The sequence below is a fragment of the Anomalospiza imberbis genome, chromosome 18 (genome assembly GCF_031753505.1).
Source record: "Anomalospiza imberbis isolate Cuckoo-Finch-1a 21T00152 chromosome 18, ASM3175350v1, whole genome shotgun sequence".
Classification (NCBI taxonomy): domain Eukaryota; kingdom Metazoa; phylum Chordata; class Aves; order Passeriformes; family Viduidae; genus Anomalospiza; species Anomalospiza imberbis.
In genome coordinates this window covers 12,083,743-12,102,942 of record NC_089698.1, presented here as the reverse complement: position 1 = coordinate 12,102,942, position 19,200 = coordinate 12,083,743, and the positions used below count along the sequence as shown (strand labels likewise).

The following is a 19,200-nucleotide window of genomic DNA, read 5'->3' as shown; positions in this document are numbered from 1 at the left end:
AAACAGGAACCAAGAAACCAGATCTGTGCGTTGCTGCTTCCATCTCCAGGTGGCTGAGCAGATGGAGAAGGTTTTGGCATCTCCAAAATGGGGAGTTGCTCCCTCCTTTAACCCTCCCTCAGCATCCCTGCTCGGGAAAGCCTTCTTGAAAAGGGTGAGTGAAGGGTTTGAGTGAAAAAGTGAGCAAAGCAGAGCCCTGCACAGGCAAAGCAGGGGTTCAAACACATTAAAACACGGCTGTGAGCTACTCCCCATGGAGACTGGAGTGGTCTCGACGGGCACTAAGAGGACGGGGTTCAGTCCTTGGTCCCCTTAGGCAAGAGAGGTGAAAGACGCCTTTAAAGGGGCCCGTTGAAAGGCACCCCAAGGCAGACAGGACCCGGAGGCCGGGGGCCGGTGCCGGGCAGGCGTGGGAGGGGGGTCCCGCCCCGCTCCGCCCCCGGGGGGTGGCGGGGCGGAGCAGACGGGCCGGGCGGGACCCCCCTCCCGCGATGCCGCCGGGCCGTGTCCCCCCGGCCCGTGCAGCCGCGGCTCGGGGAGAACAAAAGGCAGGAGCGGGAGGAGGCGCGAGGAGGAGGGCAGGCGGCCACGGTGGGGGGATAAAAGGCTCAGCGAGGACCCCCCCCCCCCGCTCCTCTGCCCCATGTCCGAGCCCGCTCCGCCCGGCATGGCCCGCCCGCCGCTGCCCGCCGCTGCCGCCTTGCTGGCCGCCGCTCTGCTGCACTGCGCGCCCGCCGCGCCCGCCCGCCGACACAAGCCGGTGAGTCGGGACCGCCCGGTGCCTCCCTCCGTGTCCCCCGCCGCTCTCCGATGCTGTCCCGAGGGCACTGTGTCCCCGGCAGACCCTCGGCTGAACGGGATGAGCCGTCTTTCCCCCGCCGCTCCATCCATCCCCGAGCCGCGCTCGGGATGCCGGCACGGGCTGCGCTGCCGGGAGTAACCGGCCGCGGGACGGTGCCCCTGCCCCGGCGGTGCCTCCCGCTCCGCGGGCTCCTCCTGGCTCGTTGGGGAGTTTTCACAGCCGTGTTCCCCAGGGAAAACGGGGACCGGGACAAGGAGAGCTTAGGAGAGGACACGGCATCCCCCGTGCTTCACAGGCAGCAGAACACTCGCTGCTGCTCGAACACCCCCTGCACGCTGCGCTGGCAGCTCCGAGAAGTTACGGGGAGACGCGACTGAAGGGATGAATCAAAGGCGCAGGCAGGAGAGGAGCAGCAGGGCTCTTTCTTCCTGCACATGCCTGCCCGATCCCAGCCCCTGGGACGGAGCTGCTGGCAGCAGGGACTGCGGCTGCCGGAGAGGAGCAGCGGCGTGCGAGGGATTTGGGGGACGGGAGAAGACAGAGAGCTCCTTGTGCTGGGAATGTGTGCGTGTGTAATCGGGTTATTATAGACATGCGCTTCGCTGCTGTGCCATGAAATAATAACAGAGCAAATGCCCAGTAGCAGCCCAAGGGGATTAGTTCAGGTTCTGTCGATGGTTTTATTATCAGCTCTGTCATCTGAGCACTTTCTAACTTGGCTGCTAAATCTGCTGTGGGCTGGGACTTGGCACGGAGCAGCCTTGGCCCCCAAAGTGCTCGCATTCCTCCAAACGAAATGTCACCGTGCTTGGCCCCGCGCTGCCTCCGGGGAAGGTGAGGCCAAGCGCTCGGTGGTGGCACCCTGCACGCCAGGAATGACGCTGCTCGGCGGGCTTCGGTCCCGTCGGAGAGCAGCAGGGGGTGGGATGCGAGGGCAGAGCTCCGCCCGCATAAAGCTGGGGACTGCTGGCTCCTGCGGGACACGGGCTGGGCTGGCAGGTGCCTCGTGCTCTGCCCTGTGCAAGCTGGGAAGCTGCTGCTCCTGGAGGAACCTGCACAGCCCCTGGTCCTGCTCTGGCTGCCAGCAAGGACCTGTGTGGGGTCCTGGGGGAAGGGAGAGCCAGCTGGGCTCCACAGGCTCTGAGCTCGAGCCCAGCCCAGCTGCCGTGGCACCGTTGTCTCCTGTGCCAGCGCCCACAGCTGCTGACTGACTGCAGAGGTTGCAGGGGCTCAGCTGATTTGGCCAGTGCCCCTTGAGGTGGGACGTACACCAGACTGCCGAAGAGCACAGAGTTAATGCGGGGCTCCAGCTCTGCTCAGACTGCTGGTCCGTCAAACCCACTGCCACGCTGCAGAAGAAGGTCGCCCCAGGCGGCAGTGTGCCAACAGAGAGGTGATTTCTTCCTATCCTAGGCTAATGCTCTGCACTGCGAGTGCTAATCCTTCCCTCTTGGCTGGAGTAACTCCAGGTGATACTCCTGCAGGTCGGTTTTCTTCAGGAATGCCTTGTGCTCGTGTGTTGGACCAGCCACGTGGGGCTCGGGGTTTCAGGCTGATGTGTTTGACTCAGCCTTTGCAGAGATGGTGGCTGCATTGGTTGGGTTGGAAATGGACAGGTCATTTCTCATCCTTTCAAATAGCAGTTCTGTCATCCCAAATAGCTGATCTTTTGTCTTCCTCGTCTGGTGTCAAGGCTTCAGAAGGTTATTCTGCCGCCTCTGAGGTGCAGCCAGTTGTACACGATGGAAGCTGGCAGCAGCGCTCCCCGCTGCTCTCCCGGCCGGGGAGCTCGTGGCTGCAGGACAGCTGCGGTGGCACTGCCGGCTCACGGAGGCCTCGGCCACTCTGCCCTCTCTCACAGAGAGCTGTGCCATGCCATCACGTGTTCCCTTCTCTGACTACTCCGAGCCTGCTGCACAAAGGATGCTTCCCTCTTGTCTGACAGCAGCTAATTTCCTGTCTGGACACCTTTTGCTGTCAGGTGATGAACGAGAAAGGAGCCAAGGGGCTGAGCCGGGAGAAGAGATTCCCACTCCTGTGAGACAGCACAGGAGTTCCTCGAGCTGTGCCAGTGCGTGGGCTGGGCAGGCACAGCCCGGGTGCAGGAGTGTGCTGCACCCGGCTGTTGGTGCTCCAGTGGCCAGTCACAACGGCAGCAGCTGAGAGGGGAGGGAATCCAGGGCTCAGATTCACTTTAAAGCCAGGCTACAGGGCAAGTTGCAGAAGGACTTGTGTTGAGACAAACCCTTAGAGTTCCTTCTTTTTTTTTTTAAATCATAATGCCTAAAGAAAGAAAGAAGGAAAGGGAAAATTGAGAGCAGAATCAAGGCTGGGTCTGGTGTCCAGTGTAAAACTCGAGAACAAAAGATCTGCAGTCCTCGGGCTGTGCACACGCAGACACTGAATTCCTGCCTTGCTTTCGGCTTCCCTGGGAAATCAAAGCCCGTGCATTTGCTGGGAAGGTCTCTCTCCGTGGAGAAGTGGGGGGCACCCTCCCAGCTACCAACATAACCCATCAGGGGTCCTGCAAATCTGCCCCTGAGCACAGCAGGTTCCCCTCTGGAAGCAGGGCACTGCCTTCCCCACAGCCCCTGCCTGCCTCACTCCGGGCTCGGGCAGCTCCCGCAGGAAGGGTTTGATTTGCACTCCTTGGTTTGGCTATTTAAATCCTGCAGTCAGCCGTGGGGTAATTTTAGGCATGTTTATCTTCTGCTCTGGGAGAGACTCAAGACACATGTAAGTAGTTATTCTCCAGCGGGTTTGTTGTGTTTGTGCTTCCACAGGCAGCACACACGCACACCCTGCGTTGTGACAGGGCTTGGGGTGCAGCTCCTCGGGGAGGGAGAGGAGAGAAGCACTTTGGGGAGGATCCCCCTCTCCGGGTTATATTGCACTTCTTGCTTCCCCCATGCTTATCCTGCCCTGGCACCATAACTTGTGGGGCTCTGCAGAAGAAGGGATGCACTGTGTAGGAGTTGTTTGAAAAGGATTTTTGGTGGAAAGTTGTCCTGCAGAGATGCTGATCCTACTTCTTCCCACTAAGTAGCTCTTTCCTACTAATCTCAAATATATGGACAGGTAAATAAAGGGTTTCTGGGTGTTCTTGCACTGGGGATGGCTCAGCCTAAAGCGAATGGAAGCACAGCACATAGCTGCCCAGCAAAATGAAAAGCAGAGCACTTCAGGGATTCACTAAGGGCTGCAGACAAGTTTTTAGACATTCACTGAGATCCTGGTGCAGATAGAGGAGTCCCAGCAAGGATAGGCAGGTGACCAGACTTCCTCCTCTGGGTTGATTTGGGCAGGAGAGAGGTACTGGTAGCTCCTGACTCCCCTTAGCTTGGATGTATCTACACAATGCACAAACATCTCAACCCCCTTCCTCCCCTGCCAGGAGTGTGCCACATCCTAGAGCAGTTTCTTCATTTCAAGGGGAATTCTAGGTCATCAGATTAAGGGCTCTTGAAACCTTTTGCTATGTCAGCATCCTGGGGCTTGTTTGCTCTGTAAGGACTCCTGTTTCTGGCAAACCATTGCTTGGGTGACACCAGCAGCTTGGTTGTGGTGTTGTTGATGAAATAGTCCCACAAACTGTCACATAATTAAAATGTCTGATAATAAAAATAGTCCCGCAGTGTTTATTCATTTGCTTTCTCTTGTTACACCAAAGCCTGGTTCTTCTCATTCTTTCTATGGCCATAAACATTTGCAGTCCATGTTTCACGTTCCACGTTGCTTAGGAAAAATAAACATTTTCCTTTTTTCATTGCCAACAACAACTACCACCAAGTAATCTGGAAACAAACTGTCAGGCCCCAGGAGGTAGTGCTGGATGGTGCCGTGGGGTGCGGGAAGTGAGTGGAGAGGAAAATCCAGCAGTGTGTGCACAGCCAGGCACTGCAGCAGCTCCTGTTTGGCCCCAGCCTTTGTGCTCTCTCTGTCTTCAGTGGGACCAGGCTGCAGCCAGCATGGAGGAGTCCTGGAGCTGAAGTATTTTGTGTGAGCAAGGAATTCATAGAGGAGTTAGGAGACCTTGTCCTGGGGAGGCAGGATCAATAAATCTGGTGGCTTTGTCTAGGCATTATTTCGACTAACAGTGCCTTGAGCAGGAGCACATTTAGCTCAGGGTTAGACCAGACCACAGTCATGTTTCTGCCATGAAATTCCATCTGCAGCATCAGCACCTTCCCAGCCCAGGCTGCTCCTGGAGCACAAGCTGACTAGAATGAAGCTGGTTCCAGTTTTACCATTAACCATCAGCTGTAGCTGCACTTTCAAATCCAACCCCTGCCAGTCCACGCTGGGCTGAGAGGCAGGCTGCACAAAACACCAACTATGCAGCAGGAGAACAAGGCTGATCTCAGGCAGGAACATTGCTGTTCAGGGGCTGCAGAGCCCTTGGGAGGCATAGCCACCCCACAGTGGGCAAAAATGGGGTGAGAGAACTGTCTTACATGAGAACTGCAAGAGAAAGCATCTCTGCTGCCCTTTCCTGCTGAAATAAGAGCAGGAGTGCTCCGAGGTGCAGGCTTGTAGGGAGGAGGGGGATAATGCTGCCAGCCAGAGAGGCAGCAAACACCTCTGAGTAACAAAAGGAGGAAGCAGAAACAGAAGCAATGGAAAAGCAGGAGCAGAAGGGACAGGGAAATGAAGACAAAGTCCACGAGCTCGTTCCCCAACTGAAGAGGAAACAGCCCCAGTGACAGGGGAAGCATCCAAGACTGATGGATTCAGGCTGTAACTTGTCCAGTTGCTCCTGTCTGACAGGGAGAGGGGTCTCCTTTCATGTCCAGGAGCCCAGGTGATTAGGTACACAACAGAGGACACACGTTTAAGTTCAGGCAGGCAGAGGAGGATGGAGCCAGGCACAGGAGGGCCGTGGCTTTGTTAGCACCAGGCACCAGCCCCACCCCTGTGCTGCTGATGCTCCACTGCAGCTGGGCTGCTCCGGCTGCTACTCCTCCCGGGGGCTCTGCAGGGTGAGTGCTGCCCAACACGAGGAGGTTAAAGATGCTCCTGGCTCCTTGGGATGGCTGGAACACTTCCTGGGAAGCTTGGCTGCTGTTCATCTGGCTCCAGCAGACCCAGAGGTGATGGCTGTTGTATCACAGCACTTGAAGGCTGATAAAGCTGTGAGGAACTGAGTGGGCAGCCTGTACCTCCGCTGTGGTTTCTGCTGTCCCGTGGGATCTGTCCTTTCCCTCCTGCTCCCCCTCAGCCTTTCAGTCACGAGGCTGCAGGAAGAGGCACTTTTTCTGTGAGGAGCTGTGACCAGCCTGCAGCACAGCCCTCTTTGGTACAGCTTTGCTCCTCTGCAGCCCTCACTGCCCTCGACCCTTGGTTTCAGGCCTGGAATCCTCTCTGTGCTTGTGCTGTATTCACATTTACTGGTCAGGCTCTATTGCAAAGCCCTGGCCTCTTCCTTGCCTACAAGGCAGCAGTTCCCATGCCCAGCAGGCACCCCAGCTGTGGGTAATGCAGGGAGGGGCACTGCAAGTGGCTGCACACGCTCAGCCAGAGGCTCAGATCTGGTTTGCACTCTGCTGGGACAAACCCTGTCCTGGGTTGCAGGGATTTTCCTTGGCTTTTGTGTTCAGGAGTCCCCTCCCCTCTGCTGGTGGGATGGCACCAGTGGGGATGCCCTGATGGGTACCCAGCAGCCAGGGCCCTCCTCCCCTTCCCCTCGCAGCTGTGCAGCAGCCTCGCAGCAGCAGGGCCCTAAGTGAACCCTGAGCAATGCAGTTGAGGTGTGGTAGCAGCTCGGGGAGCAAAGCAGATCTCCCCACGAGAGGGAGGGCTCAGCATTGCCTGGGAAGGATGCAACCTTAAGCGAGTGGACACGGTATCTAATCCCTGGGAAGTGCCTGCAGCAAGGTGTGCCCAGCCAAGGAGGCCAAGATCTCCAGCCTGGGTGTCCCCTGAGCATTGTTTGGCAAGTGGTTTGTGCCTGTCACATTTCCCCTTGCCTGCAGTGGCATTTTCCAGCCCTTTCCTGCCATGGTGCTAATGTCGGTGCTGTGACGACAGGGACAGAGTCACTGTTTGTCCAGGGGCACAGCAGGGCAGCAGGGCAGGTCCTGCCTCCTGCCCCACCCAGAGCCACTCACAGGACCACGCTGTGTCCCCTTCCAGGACCCAGGCTGCAAAGGGCAGGAGGAGCAGGGGGGGTCCTGCTGTTGCAAAGTGGGGTTTGGAAAGCTGGGATTCATAACAGTGCCTTGAGCTAACCAAAGAGGGGAGAGGAAAGCTGCCTCTGCTCTGCCTCTGAACGTGGAATTCCTCGGGGCAAGAAGGAAACAGGCAGCTTCTCCTCTCTCTGCTCCTGGTCAGAGGAGAGTGATAACCTCCAGTTCATGCCATTGGCCCCAGTCTGTAAGGAAACTGGCCTTCCCAGGAGGGGAATGTACAGAGCATCACTGAGGCAAAAAAACCAGGGGTAAGGCATCTGGGTCAGCCTCAGCCCCCCCACCTCCCTGAGCACTTCTTGAGGGTTTCCCAGTGCTCCTAGGCCCCGCACGTCCTGGCCTTGGAAAACCAGATGCTTTCATCACCCCAAGGCCTCAGCTGCCAGGACCTGGCAGTGGGTGCACCCAGGAGCAAGGGGCTGAGCAGCCCTGCAGGCTGTGCTTAGGTGACACAGCTGCCACTGCGTGCTTTGGTGTCATCGGGGCTGACAGCAAGATGTTGGCCAGAACATGAACTTTGTCAGCTTCTCCTGCCAGCTGTCCTTTGCAGCAGTAGCTGCCAGCCCAGGCAGGGTGCCAGGTGGCTCTCAGAGAGCTCCCCTTAGAAGACAGGTACCTCCAGCCTGGCAGGGCTCCAGCCTCAGCAGGAGCAGCCCAGTGCAGGCTCCTCTGGACAGGCCAGCCCGTGCTCCTCCTCCCCTAAGCCTGGAAAGGATGCTCAGTGCACGGCTGCTGGCTTGGGCAGCTTTTGCTGTTCAGGATGTGGAAAGGGTTTCTCTCTTTCCCTGTGTGGCCGGTGCAGTTCCTGTGGTGTGTGAAAGCGCACTGGGACACCAGGACTGTATCAGTGGGTCTGAGGCAAAGGCCAGCAGGTGCCAAGCCACCAAGGGTGGCTGGCTGTCTGTCTGGGGAGGACCAGCCAGCAGGCTGGAGGGGTGACACACACACCAAAAGCCTAAAGTGATGTGTGGACACCCAAAGTGCAGCTTGTGTGACCTGCCAGGCTCCCCTGTCCATCTGTGCCTGGCTCAGAGGCACGGGGCCGGGAGCTCAGTGGTGGAATTAATGCCAAGGCCTTCGCACTTCACTCCAGCCCGTGTGAATGGGCTCACTGTGGGAGCAGAGGGTGGCAGCATGTGGATTACAGGCATCATGGCAGCTCTGGCACCGTGCCATCCTGACCCCTGTGTGGCTGGCAGGGCAGCCAGGAAAGCTGGCCTGGAAGAAGGCAGCTCTTTGCAGGGGAAGAAAGAGCCTGCCTAAAGCCCAGGTCCTCCCTCTGGAGCCCTGTGGAACAGAGCTGCCTGTCCAGGTGGAGATGAACCACTGCTGCATCTCAGCTCCTCCTGCTGCTCAAACACTTTCCATTTGCTGCATAAAATCAGGCAAAAAAAAAAAAAATCTGTGTTTGGCCCTCTGCAGCACAGTGATGTGGACCAAGCACCTCTCACCCCACATTCACAGAATTCACAGAATGTCTGGGTTGGAAGAGACCTTCAAGATCATCGAGTCCAACCCATGCCCTAGCACCTCAACTAGATCATGGCATCAAGTGCCATATCCAGTCTTTTTTTAAACACATCCAGGGACGGTGATTCCACCACCTCCCCGGGCAGTCCATTCCAGTACTTTATCACCCTTTCTGTAAAAAAACTTTTTCCTAATATCCAACCTATATTTCCCTTGACGCAGCTTGAGACTGTGTCCTCTGGTTCTGTCAGTTACTGCCTGGTGAAAGAGCCCAACCCCACCTGAGCACAGCCACCCTTCAGGAGCTGTGGAGCGTGATGAGGTCACCTCTGAGTGTCCTTTTCTCCAGGATAAACACCCCCAGCTCCCTCAGTCGTTCCTTACAGGGCTTGTGTTCCAAGCCCTTCACCAGCCTCGTTGCCTCCTCTGAACGTGCTCAAGCACCTCAACGTCCTTCCCAAACTGAGGGGCCAGAACTGGACACAGCACTCGAGGTGTGGCCTCACCAGCAGGTTGGAGGTGACACCTGGGTTGTGTTTCATGGTGGCAACATGGGAAACTGGTGAAAGTTAGCTAATTAACATTAATTAATGTTGTCAAGAGAAACCTTGCTTTTCCAACTAAGCGTGGGAGAGCCCAGGAGATCTCATCCCACGCAGAATCACAGGTACAGTGAGGCGAGGGGGCACGGTGCAGTCCTTCCCTCAGGCAGTGGTGGGGGCTGCAGGGACAGCCTGTGCTGCTCTCTGCCCGCGGGCTGGGCTGTCACCCCACATCCCCGTGTCCTGCTCTGCCGTGTCCACCGGCCATGCTGAGACCTGCCCACGGTGCCAGGGCAGCAAGAGGACACCACAGAAGTGACAACAAGGAGCACAACTGCATGCTGGGGTCTAAAGACTTCCTCCCATTAATGTCACCTCTACCCGGGGCCAGGAGGGAATAAAGGATGTAGGGCAAAGGGGGAGAATTTATTCCCTAGTGATTTGTTTTATACTTGAAGGGTCTGGTTCTCATCCACAGCCTGCAAAAGTATTTCCTGCCGGCCAGCTGCCAAGGAAATGTGGACCAAAAATAGCTGAGTGCTTAGTGGGTGCCATGGCACGACACAGTGCCCCCCAGGTGTGTTCCCTGCCAGCCTCAGAGCAGGGAACACGGCATGTTTGTGGGGAGCAGGCTGTGCCCTACCTGTAGGGAAACAGCCATGGGCAGAAGTGGAAGTCCCTGCTGCAGGACTGCTGTGGGCAGCTGCCCACCACTCTGCAACAGGCAGCATCCTCACGGACACCGAAGTCGTGCTTTTGCTTTTGCCTTTCAGGACGTGTCTCGAAAGCATCACACCTGGAAGGAGCAGGCTCCTTGGCTGGCTGCCCTGGTGAACGCCGTGGGCACGGGTGTGCCTGCCAAGGGCTTCCCCGTGGCTGCAGCCGGGCACTCGGCCGGCTGGAACCCACCCCGCTGCGGCGTGCCCGACCTGCCGGTGCTGCCGGACGGCCAGAGCGGGCGGAACCGCCAGAAGCGCTTCGTCCTCTCCGGCGGCCGCTGGGACAAGACCAACCTCACCTACAAGTAAGGGAGGCCTGCAGTGGCAGCCGGGCTGGCGTGCCAGTCGGGCTGGTGTGCCAGTCGGGCTGGTTCACTTCTCCCTGCCCAAACGCTTGGTCTGGTATCCCTGGAGCTGTGATGTGACTGTGAGAGGCACAGGGGCCAGAGGAGACGCACCCTGAACCACGACTTGTCCCCAGCACCTCCTCATCCCCTCCTGAGCACACTCCACAAGCACAGCTGCCCTCCCCTTGTGCACAGCCATCGCCTCAGCCCCGGCAGTGCCACCCCAGCACCCCTGGGCACACACGGTCACTGCCCTCACACTGCTGAGCCGAGCCTCCACCACCAGCGCTCTCCTGCTGTGCCTCTGCCCCACAGCCACCCCGTGGGGGGCTCATCTCACAGTTTATTTTAAAAAGATCTTTTTATTCAGCTGTTTTTGATGGTCCCATAAACACCACTTCAGTGTAAAGTTTTGCCCAAATCACCTCACACGTTCTCAGTTGTGAATCTACCCAACAGACTGGAGGGAGGGTTGTGCTGCCTCCGCAGCTGCCCTCAGGGGTATGAGTGGAGAAGTGAGCACAGTCATATGGACCTTGACAGCATGTAAATCATCTTTTGCTTATTCCAATACAGGAGACAGTTCCTCACACCATCAGGAGGCTGCAGATAACAGGAAGGCCTCTTCCTTTTTTTTTTCTTTTTGGTCAGTAGTGTTAAAGAAAGAAACACAGCAGAGATTTACATGCAGCAACACTGTTAATGGAAGGGAAAGAAATTTCCCTTTCAGTCTGCTCTTGTTATTAGAGGAAGTGGGAGCAACTGCTGAGTGAACCCAAGTTTCCAGTGGCAAAAAATGCAGAGATTAAGGAGAAGAAATCACATCACACCACTCTCAGGAATCTCTGTGGTGGTGGCCTTACAGGGGATAGACCTGGGGAGTGCTGTGGCACTTCAGAACAACACAGAATCTGCAAAACTCTCCAGGGAACTCACCTCTGGCACACCAGGCAGAGGGTTTCAACACTGATGGGATTTATCTGCTGCACATGTTGCTTGGTAGAGTGTGCTGGAGCAGTGCATGTATGGATTTGAGACATTGTGGTGCTGGGAATCGTGGCCCTGGTGATGCTGATTGTAGAGCTGGTGTCTTCGTGACAGCCCTGTCCATGGGACAGCAGCTGATGCTCTCCTCATCCAGTGTCTGTTGCCTTCCAGAATTATCAGGTTCCCATGGCAACTTGTAAAAGCTAAAGTGAGAAGGACCATAGAGGAAGCTTTGAAAGTCTGGAGTGATGTGACCCCGCTGACCTTCACCGAGGTGCAGGAGGGACGGGCTGACATCGTCATCGACTTCACCAGGTGGGCATGGCAGGCAGCACAGCCTCCTCCTGCCAGAGGAGCAGGGCTGTAACCAGAGCAGAGAGCTGCCAGCACACAACTCAGGCACTTACATGGAGGCTCATATTTCTGCTTTCAAACACTGGGGCCATTTTAGTTTTGTCAGTCGTGGGCTGCTCGGTGTGAGTGCAGCTGTTCCACGCTGGCCGTGCACAGCACCGTTACTGATCATTCATTAATTTTCCTGGTACATTTACATTTCTCTGCCCACAGGCTGTTTTCTTAAGCGTTTGTTTTGACTTTCCATCTTCAGGTCCTCCATCCTGTCCCTTGACTGAAGGATGTAACCGTCTGTCCAAAGACAAATATAGTTTCTTGGTTAAGTGAATCTTGGCTCCTGGCCTGAAATTCCCTTTTGGCAAAATACTCACTGGGGCAAAGACTTCCCTGAGCTCCGTGTTTGCACAGAGCTAATGAGGGCAGTGGAGACTGTCCAAGCAGTGATGTGATTTACATGCTGTGTATTTATCTCCCTCAGCCCTCTCTGGTGGCCACACCTCTCACGGGTTTCCTTCATTACTCATCAGTGGCTTGGCTTGAGTGAGGACCTGAGAGTTTGGCTGGGTTTGCTGCCAGCTGCCCTTCTGCAGCCCCCCACCACCCCGTAATATCAACTCAGTCTTGGCTTAGCCAGTCACCTCCTTAGTTCTTTAGGCTCCACATTCAGCTCTAGGCTGGAAGCTGAAGAGGGGAGGGGGAGAAACATCCCAGAGAAAACATGCAAACTCCCAAAAGCTTGGTGTGACTGAGATCTGCTTCCTCAGTGCGTGGTGTGATCAAGCTGCTTCCTCGGGGCTCTGAAGCAGAATTTGGCTTGTGGCAATTGGAAGCTCTGAGCAGTTGATCTAGACCAGTGGGATGAACTCAGGATGAGAATGAGAGCTGCTGTCTCCTCTCAGTGTCTCCCACCTTTGGCTATATGATGCTGGAGCCCCTTTGTCTGAGGTGCAATGTGTCTTCCCTCCAGGTACTGGCATGGAGACAACTTGCCTTTTGATGGGCCCGGAGGGATCCTGGCACACGCGTTCTTCCCCAAAACACACCGGGAAGGAGACGTTCACTTTGACTATGACGAGACCTGGACGATTGGGAACAGCCTGGGTACGGTTCTGTTTTAAGGGGAGCTGTGGGTGCTCCAGGATGCTTGTCACTGAATGTGGAAATGATTCCCTGTGCTGTGAACAGGGACCCTGTAAAACTGAGAGGCAACAACTGTTTTTGTGGCGAGCATTGTCATCTCCCACCAGTTAGAAGCCGGCTGTTAGCATTCAGGCCCAGGACCCCAGCTTCCCCATGGACTCCTCCTGTGTGGGGGAGCAAGAGTTTGTTCTTCTGCCCAGCCATGTGCCCTGCCACTGGGGAATTGCACCTGGCATTGGCAGGAGTCATTAGAAATGAAATGAGGAAAGGATGAAGGAAAACTGAGGCTCAGGCTCTGTGTGACACCGTTGTCTTCCAAAGAACAGCCTCAGTCCCAGTCCCTGCACGCATTGTTCACCATCTCTGCCCTCAAACAAGTCCATAAAGGGAAACCATCCAGGCTCCAGCTCTGTCCCCGTGGCCTGGGAATGCTCTGACCATAAACAACACCACATCCAGTCAAGACTCTTTTTTAAATTTTTGCTAATAATAGATCCAAGCTGGTAGCTCTTTGCTTGGGCACTCAGGGTCCGGTGTCACAGTATCTCATGAGATACTGCAGTACTGCCTGGGACCATCTGGAGCAGTGCCCAGTGCATCAGTTTCTGGAAGACTCACCAAACTTAACCCAGGTCAGCTCCGCCTCCTCCTTCCCAGTTTCTCTACATGGACAAAGAAATAATCACAAAGCCCAAGTTAACCCCAGGCCTCTCTGGGGATTCCCAAAAATGTTGCCCATGTCAGTGGGCACCCCCAAAGCCCATGGGGTGCCCCTGCCATGTCAGTGCCAGCTGTAGGCCAGTTTGACTGTGTGGGGCCCAGCACTGCTGTGTCGCCAGCCCTGCTCGTGCTGACCCAAAACAAGAATCACAAGCACAGGACCTCTTTGCAGAGGGGTTTCTGCTCCTGGGGCAGGAGTGGGCTCTGTCAGTTTTCGCCCTCTGTTGTTGGAGAACTTCCTGCATTCTCCCATAAAACAGTGTTGGGGGCAAACCAGGAACCAAAAGTGGACACCAGTTCCCATCAGAATCCAGCTCTATTCCATGGCATTCCCCCCTTCTCCCCCCTCCCATATCATCCATAAATAACTGTTGTAAAAGCTCTTTGGAGCTAATTGCCATTTAATATGCTGAAAAGAGCTTTACGATATAAACATGCATAAATCCTTGACTCAGCTCTCAGCGAGACGGGGAAATCCTTAGCCTCATTTCACTGATGGGAGAGCACGAGTGTGCCCTGGGGTCACCCCAGAGCCGTGCAGGAAGCAGGGCCCCCGTGGAGGACCATCCGTGAGGGACACAGGGATGCTGTGCAGCGCAGCTCCTTCAGCCGTGCTGTTGTGCACCTCCCCTGGAGACTGACAGCACAGCTCATCTGCCGGCACTGGAAAGCAGCAAGTGAGGAGCCTGCCAAGCTAAACAGAAGTGTCAGAAAGTTTGTAATAAATCACTGGCATAGGAATCCCACTCTCTCAGCTGACCTAGATGTGTTGATTTAATCAGGTCAGTGCTGTGCAGATTCATGGCTTCCAGGTAAAGCTGGCCAGTGGAGGAAGGCAGGGCTCACCTTCCCCTCCACCCTTCCCAGGGGTTCCTCCCCACTGTGCTCTCCCTGCTCCTGGAGCTGAGTAGTGACCTGGTCCCCTGGAGCCAGCAGGGAAATCCTGCTTGGAGCATCAAGGCTGGCTGACTCACATCCCTGCTGCTCTCATCACTTGGGCTGCAGCTTGGAGGATTTCTGGCTGAAGGCAAGTGAATGAATCTGCTGGGACATAGTGAAATTTACCAGCTTTAGAAAGGACCCTTTGGAAGCTAAACAAAACCTGCCAAACAATGCAAGTTCGTGTACTGAAATCCCCTTTCCCCCTCTCCTTTTGTAGATGCACCAAGACCATGTATTCCTAAAACATGGTCTCTCATAAATCTGTTTAAGTCTGGTGAAGAAGTCTCAGACCTTGACATTAGATAATCTTTTATGGATTTATTTCATAATGACACCTTCTTGACACCGTCCCCAGACAAGCAATAAATGAGCTCCCTCTGCTGTCTGCGACAATGGCCTTTGGCAAGTGTTAATCCCAGAGTTCTCTAACCAACACCAGTATCTTCCACAGGGGATGTGATCTAAGTGGGACTTGCTAAACTTCAGCTCTAGCCAACAACTGCTTCAAGCTGGGTGGACAAACACCAACCTGACCACACCACCTCCTACACCTCTGGTCTAGACTTCCTTCTCTGTGCAAATTTCTCCTTTCCAAAAGTGCATGGAAAATGCTTTTCTTCCTGGTAGCTGATGAGGTGGCAAGAGCCTCTGACAACAGAATTGCAGATTACCAACATATCCAGGTTAATACCCAAGTGTATGAATTGACTCATGGTGCTTCTGAATCAGTGAACCCCTTTATTTTTCCCTCTGACTCCTTAAAAAAAACCCCACAAACATATTTTTGAGCTACACAGGAGATATCTGGGAACAACCTAGTTGGAGGTAGATTTCTCTTTCCTCTTTTTGGGCTCCTACAACACATGTCAGTGTCTGGTAACTGGTAGGAGCAGGCCCAGGAGGCCAAAGCATGTGAGTAGACAAAAGTATCTTCCATCTTTTCCCTTTGTAGGCACTGACCTCCTGCAAGTGGCTGCCCATGAGTTTGGCCACGTGCTGGGCCTGCAGCACACGGCTGTCTCCAAGTCCCTGATGTCTCCTTTCTACATCTTCCGCTACCCACTGAGCCTGAGCGAGGATGACAAGCAAGGTATCCAGTACCTGTATGGGAAACCCTCACCAGATCCTGACCCAACCCCAACCCAGCCAGCAGAGCTGCCCCAGCCAGACCTCGAGACAAACGAGATCACCAACGTGGAGGTGAGTACAGGGCTGGTCTGCGCCCTTCCCTGACACCCTGGCTGGGGCTGCCCTGGCAGCAGCCTGAGCTGGTGTCTGCCTCTTCCACCAGCACTGCTGAGGCCAGGCCCAGACCCCACGGCTGGCAATGGGATGTGCAGGGAGGGGATCCATGTGCAGCCCGTGCCCAACCCAAACGGGGCAGCTGCCCTGGGCTGCACCCAGCCGGGGCTCGGGGGCTGCGGGTGCCGGCCCTGACCTGCTGTGCCTTGCAGGCCGTGCAGCCCGACGCCTGCCACACGGCCTTTGATGCTGCAGCCACCATCCGAGGGGAGCTGTTCTTCTTCAGGTCCCGCTACGTGTGGCGGCTCCGTGCTGGAAAGCTGCAGGATGGCTACCCAGCTCTGGCCTCTCGCCACTGGCAGGGCATCCCCAGCTCTGTCGATGCCACCTTCGAGGACCCTCTGGGCAACATCTGGTTTTTCCAAGGTAACAGCTGGACTGTGATCAGATGGCTCAGAAATCTCAATTACTTAGGGGTAGTGAGGACCCAGAAGGTTCCTGGGACAATAAACCTCCTGGAAATCCTCAGCAGTCCAGTAATCCTTGTTATTTGTTTCCTTATCTATTTAAACTTTCTATCAGCCACAATATCCCATTCTCCTTCCCTGGAACATAAACATTTGTAATTTGCCTCTGCCGCGGCAGAGGAGAAGGAAGGAAACATTTGCTCCATCCCTCCAGCTGTCATGGAAAGCACTGTGCCAGAAGTGAACCCCAGCAGTTCTCTGGTTGTGCCTGTGGGCCCTGCTCTGGGTGGGGACAGCATTTTCTCTGCTCCTCAGAGACCTGGATGTGGAACTTCCCTAGTACCATATGGCTTTATGAGCTGACAGGGAGCCTGGCTGCAGAGCCAGGCAACCTCCAGCAACCAGAAAGATTAGGAATGAAACCAGCTCCTGGCCATCTCTGGGGTTCAAGGCCAGCAACAAACCTTGTTTCAGCTCCACTGTCTTCTTTAATGCTCTTCCCAAGTGGAGGTTTAATAGGAGGGATGCAGAATGACCTGGGAACTCATTGTGGGTGTGCACACCCCGTCTGCACTCCATGAGACCGAGTACCAAAATCCGAGTCCCAGTGGCTCTGCAGGCAGAGCTCCTGCATGAACACATTTCTGAGCACCTGACCTGCATGCAAGGATTTACAGTGATAAAATTGGCAGGCTCCTACGGTGAGTTAAAATGAGATAAGGGGAAAGTATTACATGCCCTAGGCTAATTACAGAGATTCCCATTTTGATCTAATCTGGAACTCTGCTTCCAGTCTCTATATCAACTTGGCAAATTCTTGCTGGTTTCTGCAGCTCGCTCCTTTCCAGCCACATGCCTCCTTTGTGCCTGTGCATGCCCACATGATTTCCAGGTGCTGAGACTGCAGGGCAGAGGCTGGTGCCTCCAGCCAAGTCCTTTGGAACTTCCACAAATAGAGAAAAATGCTGCTGAAATGGACCTTCCTGTCCCCCTCCAACACCCACCAGGCTGGACTGAGGTGGGATGTCAATGCATTGACAGCATTTTGGACGCACAACAGTGGTGGCATCCATCACACTTGGTGGTGGTTCTGCCTCTCAGGCACAGCTTCCCATGGGAGCTCTGCCAAGACACCAGCTCCAGTTGCACAGTTCACTGCCAAATTGTCAGTTTTTGACCCCTTGTTTCCCTTTTCTGTCTCCTCAATAGATTCTCAATACTGGATTTATGATGGTGAGAGACGGGTATCTGGTCCCACCCCAATCGTGGAGCTGGGCCTCCCTGCATCCCCCGTGCAGGCAGCTCTGGTGTGGGGGGCTGAGAAGAACAAGATCTACATCTTCAGTGGAGGCAACTACTGGCGCTTCAACCCCCAGAGGCGCCAGGTGGACAACATCTACCCCCGGGCCATGGCCGACTGGCGCGGCGTCCCGCCGGAGATCGACGCCGCTTTCCAGGATGAGTTTGGTCAGTGCAGCAGCAGTGTGGCCTGCTCTGCCTGACAGCACTGCCCAGCTGGAAGAGCTGGGCAGATTTACACATGTGGTAGTAGTGGACACTGCCCAACCACAACACATCCATACAGTGTAGAGGGGCAGTTCCCTCCAGTGGGTAGAGAATTGAGAAGTTGTTTCATTCCCATTAATTGCAGCAATTGATATGTAAGTGTACGATAGAGAGAAGTCAAATATCTGACCAAGGAATGCTCACAGAGTCCTGCCCGCCTCTTACTGCTCCTGCCAAAGGAAGTGGGCAGAAACACTGCCCACACTTCTACCCGGGGAGCTGAACAAAGAACAGGCTGAGCCTGGTATTGACCAGTCCTCCCCAGTGTGCCCCATGCTGAAAACAGTAGGGCAGTGCCACAGAAACACTGGGGACAGCCAGGGTGCTTGGGATGACAGGTGTGGTGAGTGCCTCTTTCCTCTCTAAGGATGAAGTGAAACAACTCCCCACTGCTTCCAGAACCTAAATTCCAGGGCAGTTTGCCCACAGGAACAGATGCTCTGAGCAGGTCTTCACAAGTTGCCTGTCCCTGTCCTAGAAACCCCCTGCCCTCACAGGGCTGGGTCACTACAAGCATACAGCATATTTAAACCCACCAGGAAGATAAAATCAAATCCATCCTGTTTACTGTCCAAAAAGTAAAACTAGATTTTTTAATTGAAACTAAAACAGTGTGAAAGAAAAGTGAATGCCACAAGCCTGGGTTCAAGTAAAATCTCCTGCCTCTTCCAGCTCTCTTTCAGTACCGCATGTGTTGCAGAGTGACAGCTGAACAAAATGCTGGCAAAGAGCTCTGAGCCACATGAATGCTGCCTCTTCTAAACCTTCCTCTCTCACCCACAGGTTTTGCCTATTTCCTGAGAGGCCGAGATTATTGGAAGTTTGATCCGGTCCAGGTGAAAGTGCTGGAGGGCTACCCACGCCAGATCAGCCAGGACTTCTTCAGCTGCACACCCTCCTCCAACTCCTTCAGATGAGGGGGATGGATGCCTGCGTGCTCCGCGCTCCCCTGTCATCTCCCTTTACCTCCAGCAGCCACACAGAGGGTTCCCTCTGCCATTCCTGGCTTCCTTCCAGGCTCAGCATCTGACACAACAGGTGTCTGTCACAAGTGACAAAGTTTGCTCCTCTCCAGTTCCAGCAGCCCCAGCTTCAGTTGCTATCGATGTAAAAGCAGCTGCCATGCTCTTTACAGGCAAGGGAGGCCACTCTCTTCTAGCAATGGCATCCCAAAAGCCACCAGGCCAGCCTGGAATGGGATCATGCTCTCATAATTAATCTGAACCCCATCCTGTAGAACTGATCCACGGCATTTCCTATGTTTACATAACTCACTTCGGCAGCCCTTTGCTGCTGCAGACGCTGGCCAAGGAGGAATGACCCCCGCAGCCCGGGGCTTTGAAGGACACCGACCCTACCTGCAGAGGAGGAGGACTGCGACGTGCGGCTGCTGCCAGAGCCACTGCGCCGGGGCAGCCGTGCTGACTGCCAGGGCCCTGCCGCAGCCCTAGCCCGGCTTGGCCTTGTATCCCTAGCATGCGTCAGGATTTTGTACCGATCTGTATATAGACAAGGGGCCCCTCCCTCGCTCCTTCGCTCCCTCCCCGGTGCTGGGTGCCAGTGCTGGACACTGCCCCGCGCTCATCCCGCCGAGGTTCCCATCCCGGGATGCTCAGATGCACTGATCGCTCTCGAACCGCCGCTCCTGGCCCGGGCTGGCACCGCACACCCGCCGTGCCTGCCCAGCCTTAGGCCAAACGCCCCGGGCTGCGGACAG

At 55.4% G+C, this 19,200-nt stretch overlaps 1 protein-coding gene across 1 annotated transcript; it reads left to right on the top strand.

The window, feature by feature from the left end:
- The first annotated feature begins 457 nt into the window (after positions 1–457).
- Positions 458–19,197, top strand: MMP11 (matrix metallopeptidase 11). Its single transcript, XM_068209133.1, has 8 exons — positions 458–760; positions 9,773–10,023; positions 11,224–11,367; positions 12,374–12,507; positions 15,161–15,408; positions 15,663–15,876; positions 17,127–17,384; positions 18,267–19,197. The coding sequence occupies exons 1-8, from the start codon at positions 644–646 to the stop codon at positions 18,398–18,400; spliced, it is 1,500 nt and encodes a 499-aa protein (XP_068065234.1). The 5' UTR covers positions 458–643; the 3' UTR covers positions 18,401–19,197.
- Positions 19,198–19,200: the final 3 nt, after the last annotated feature.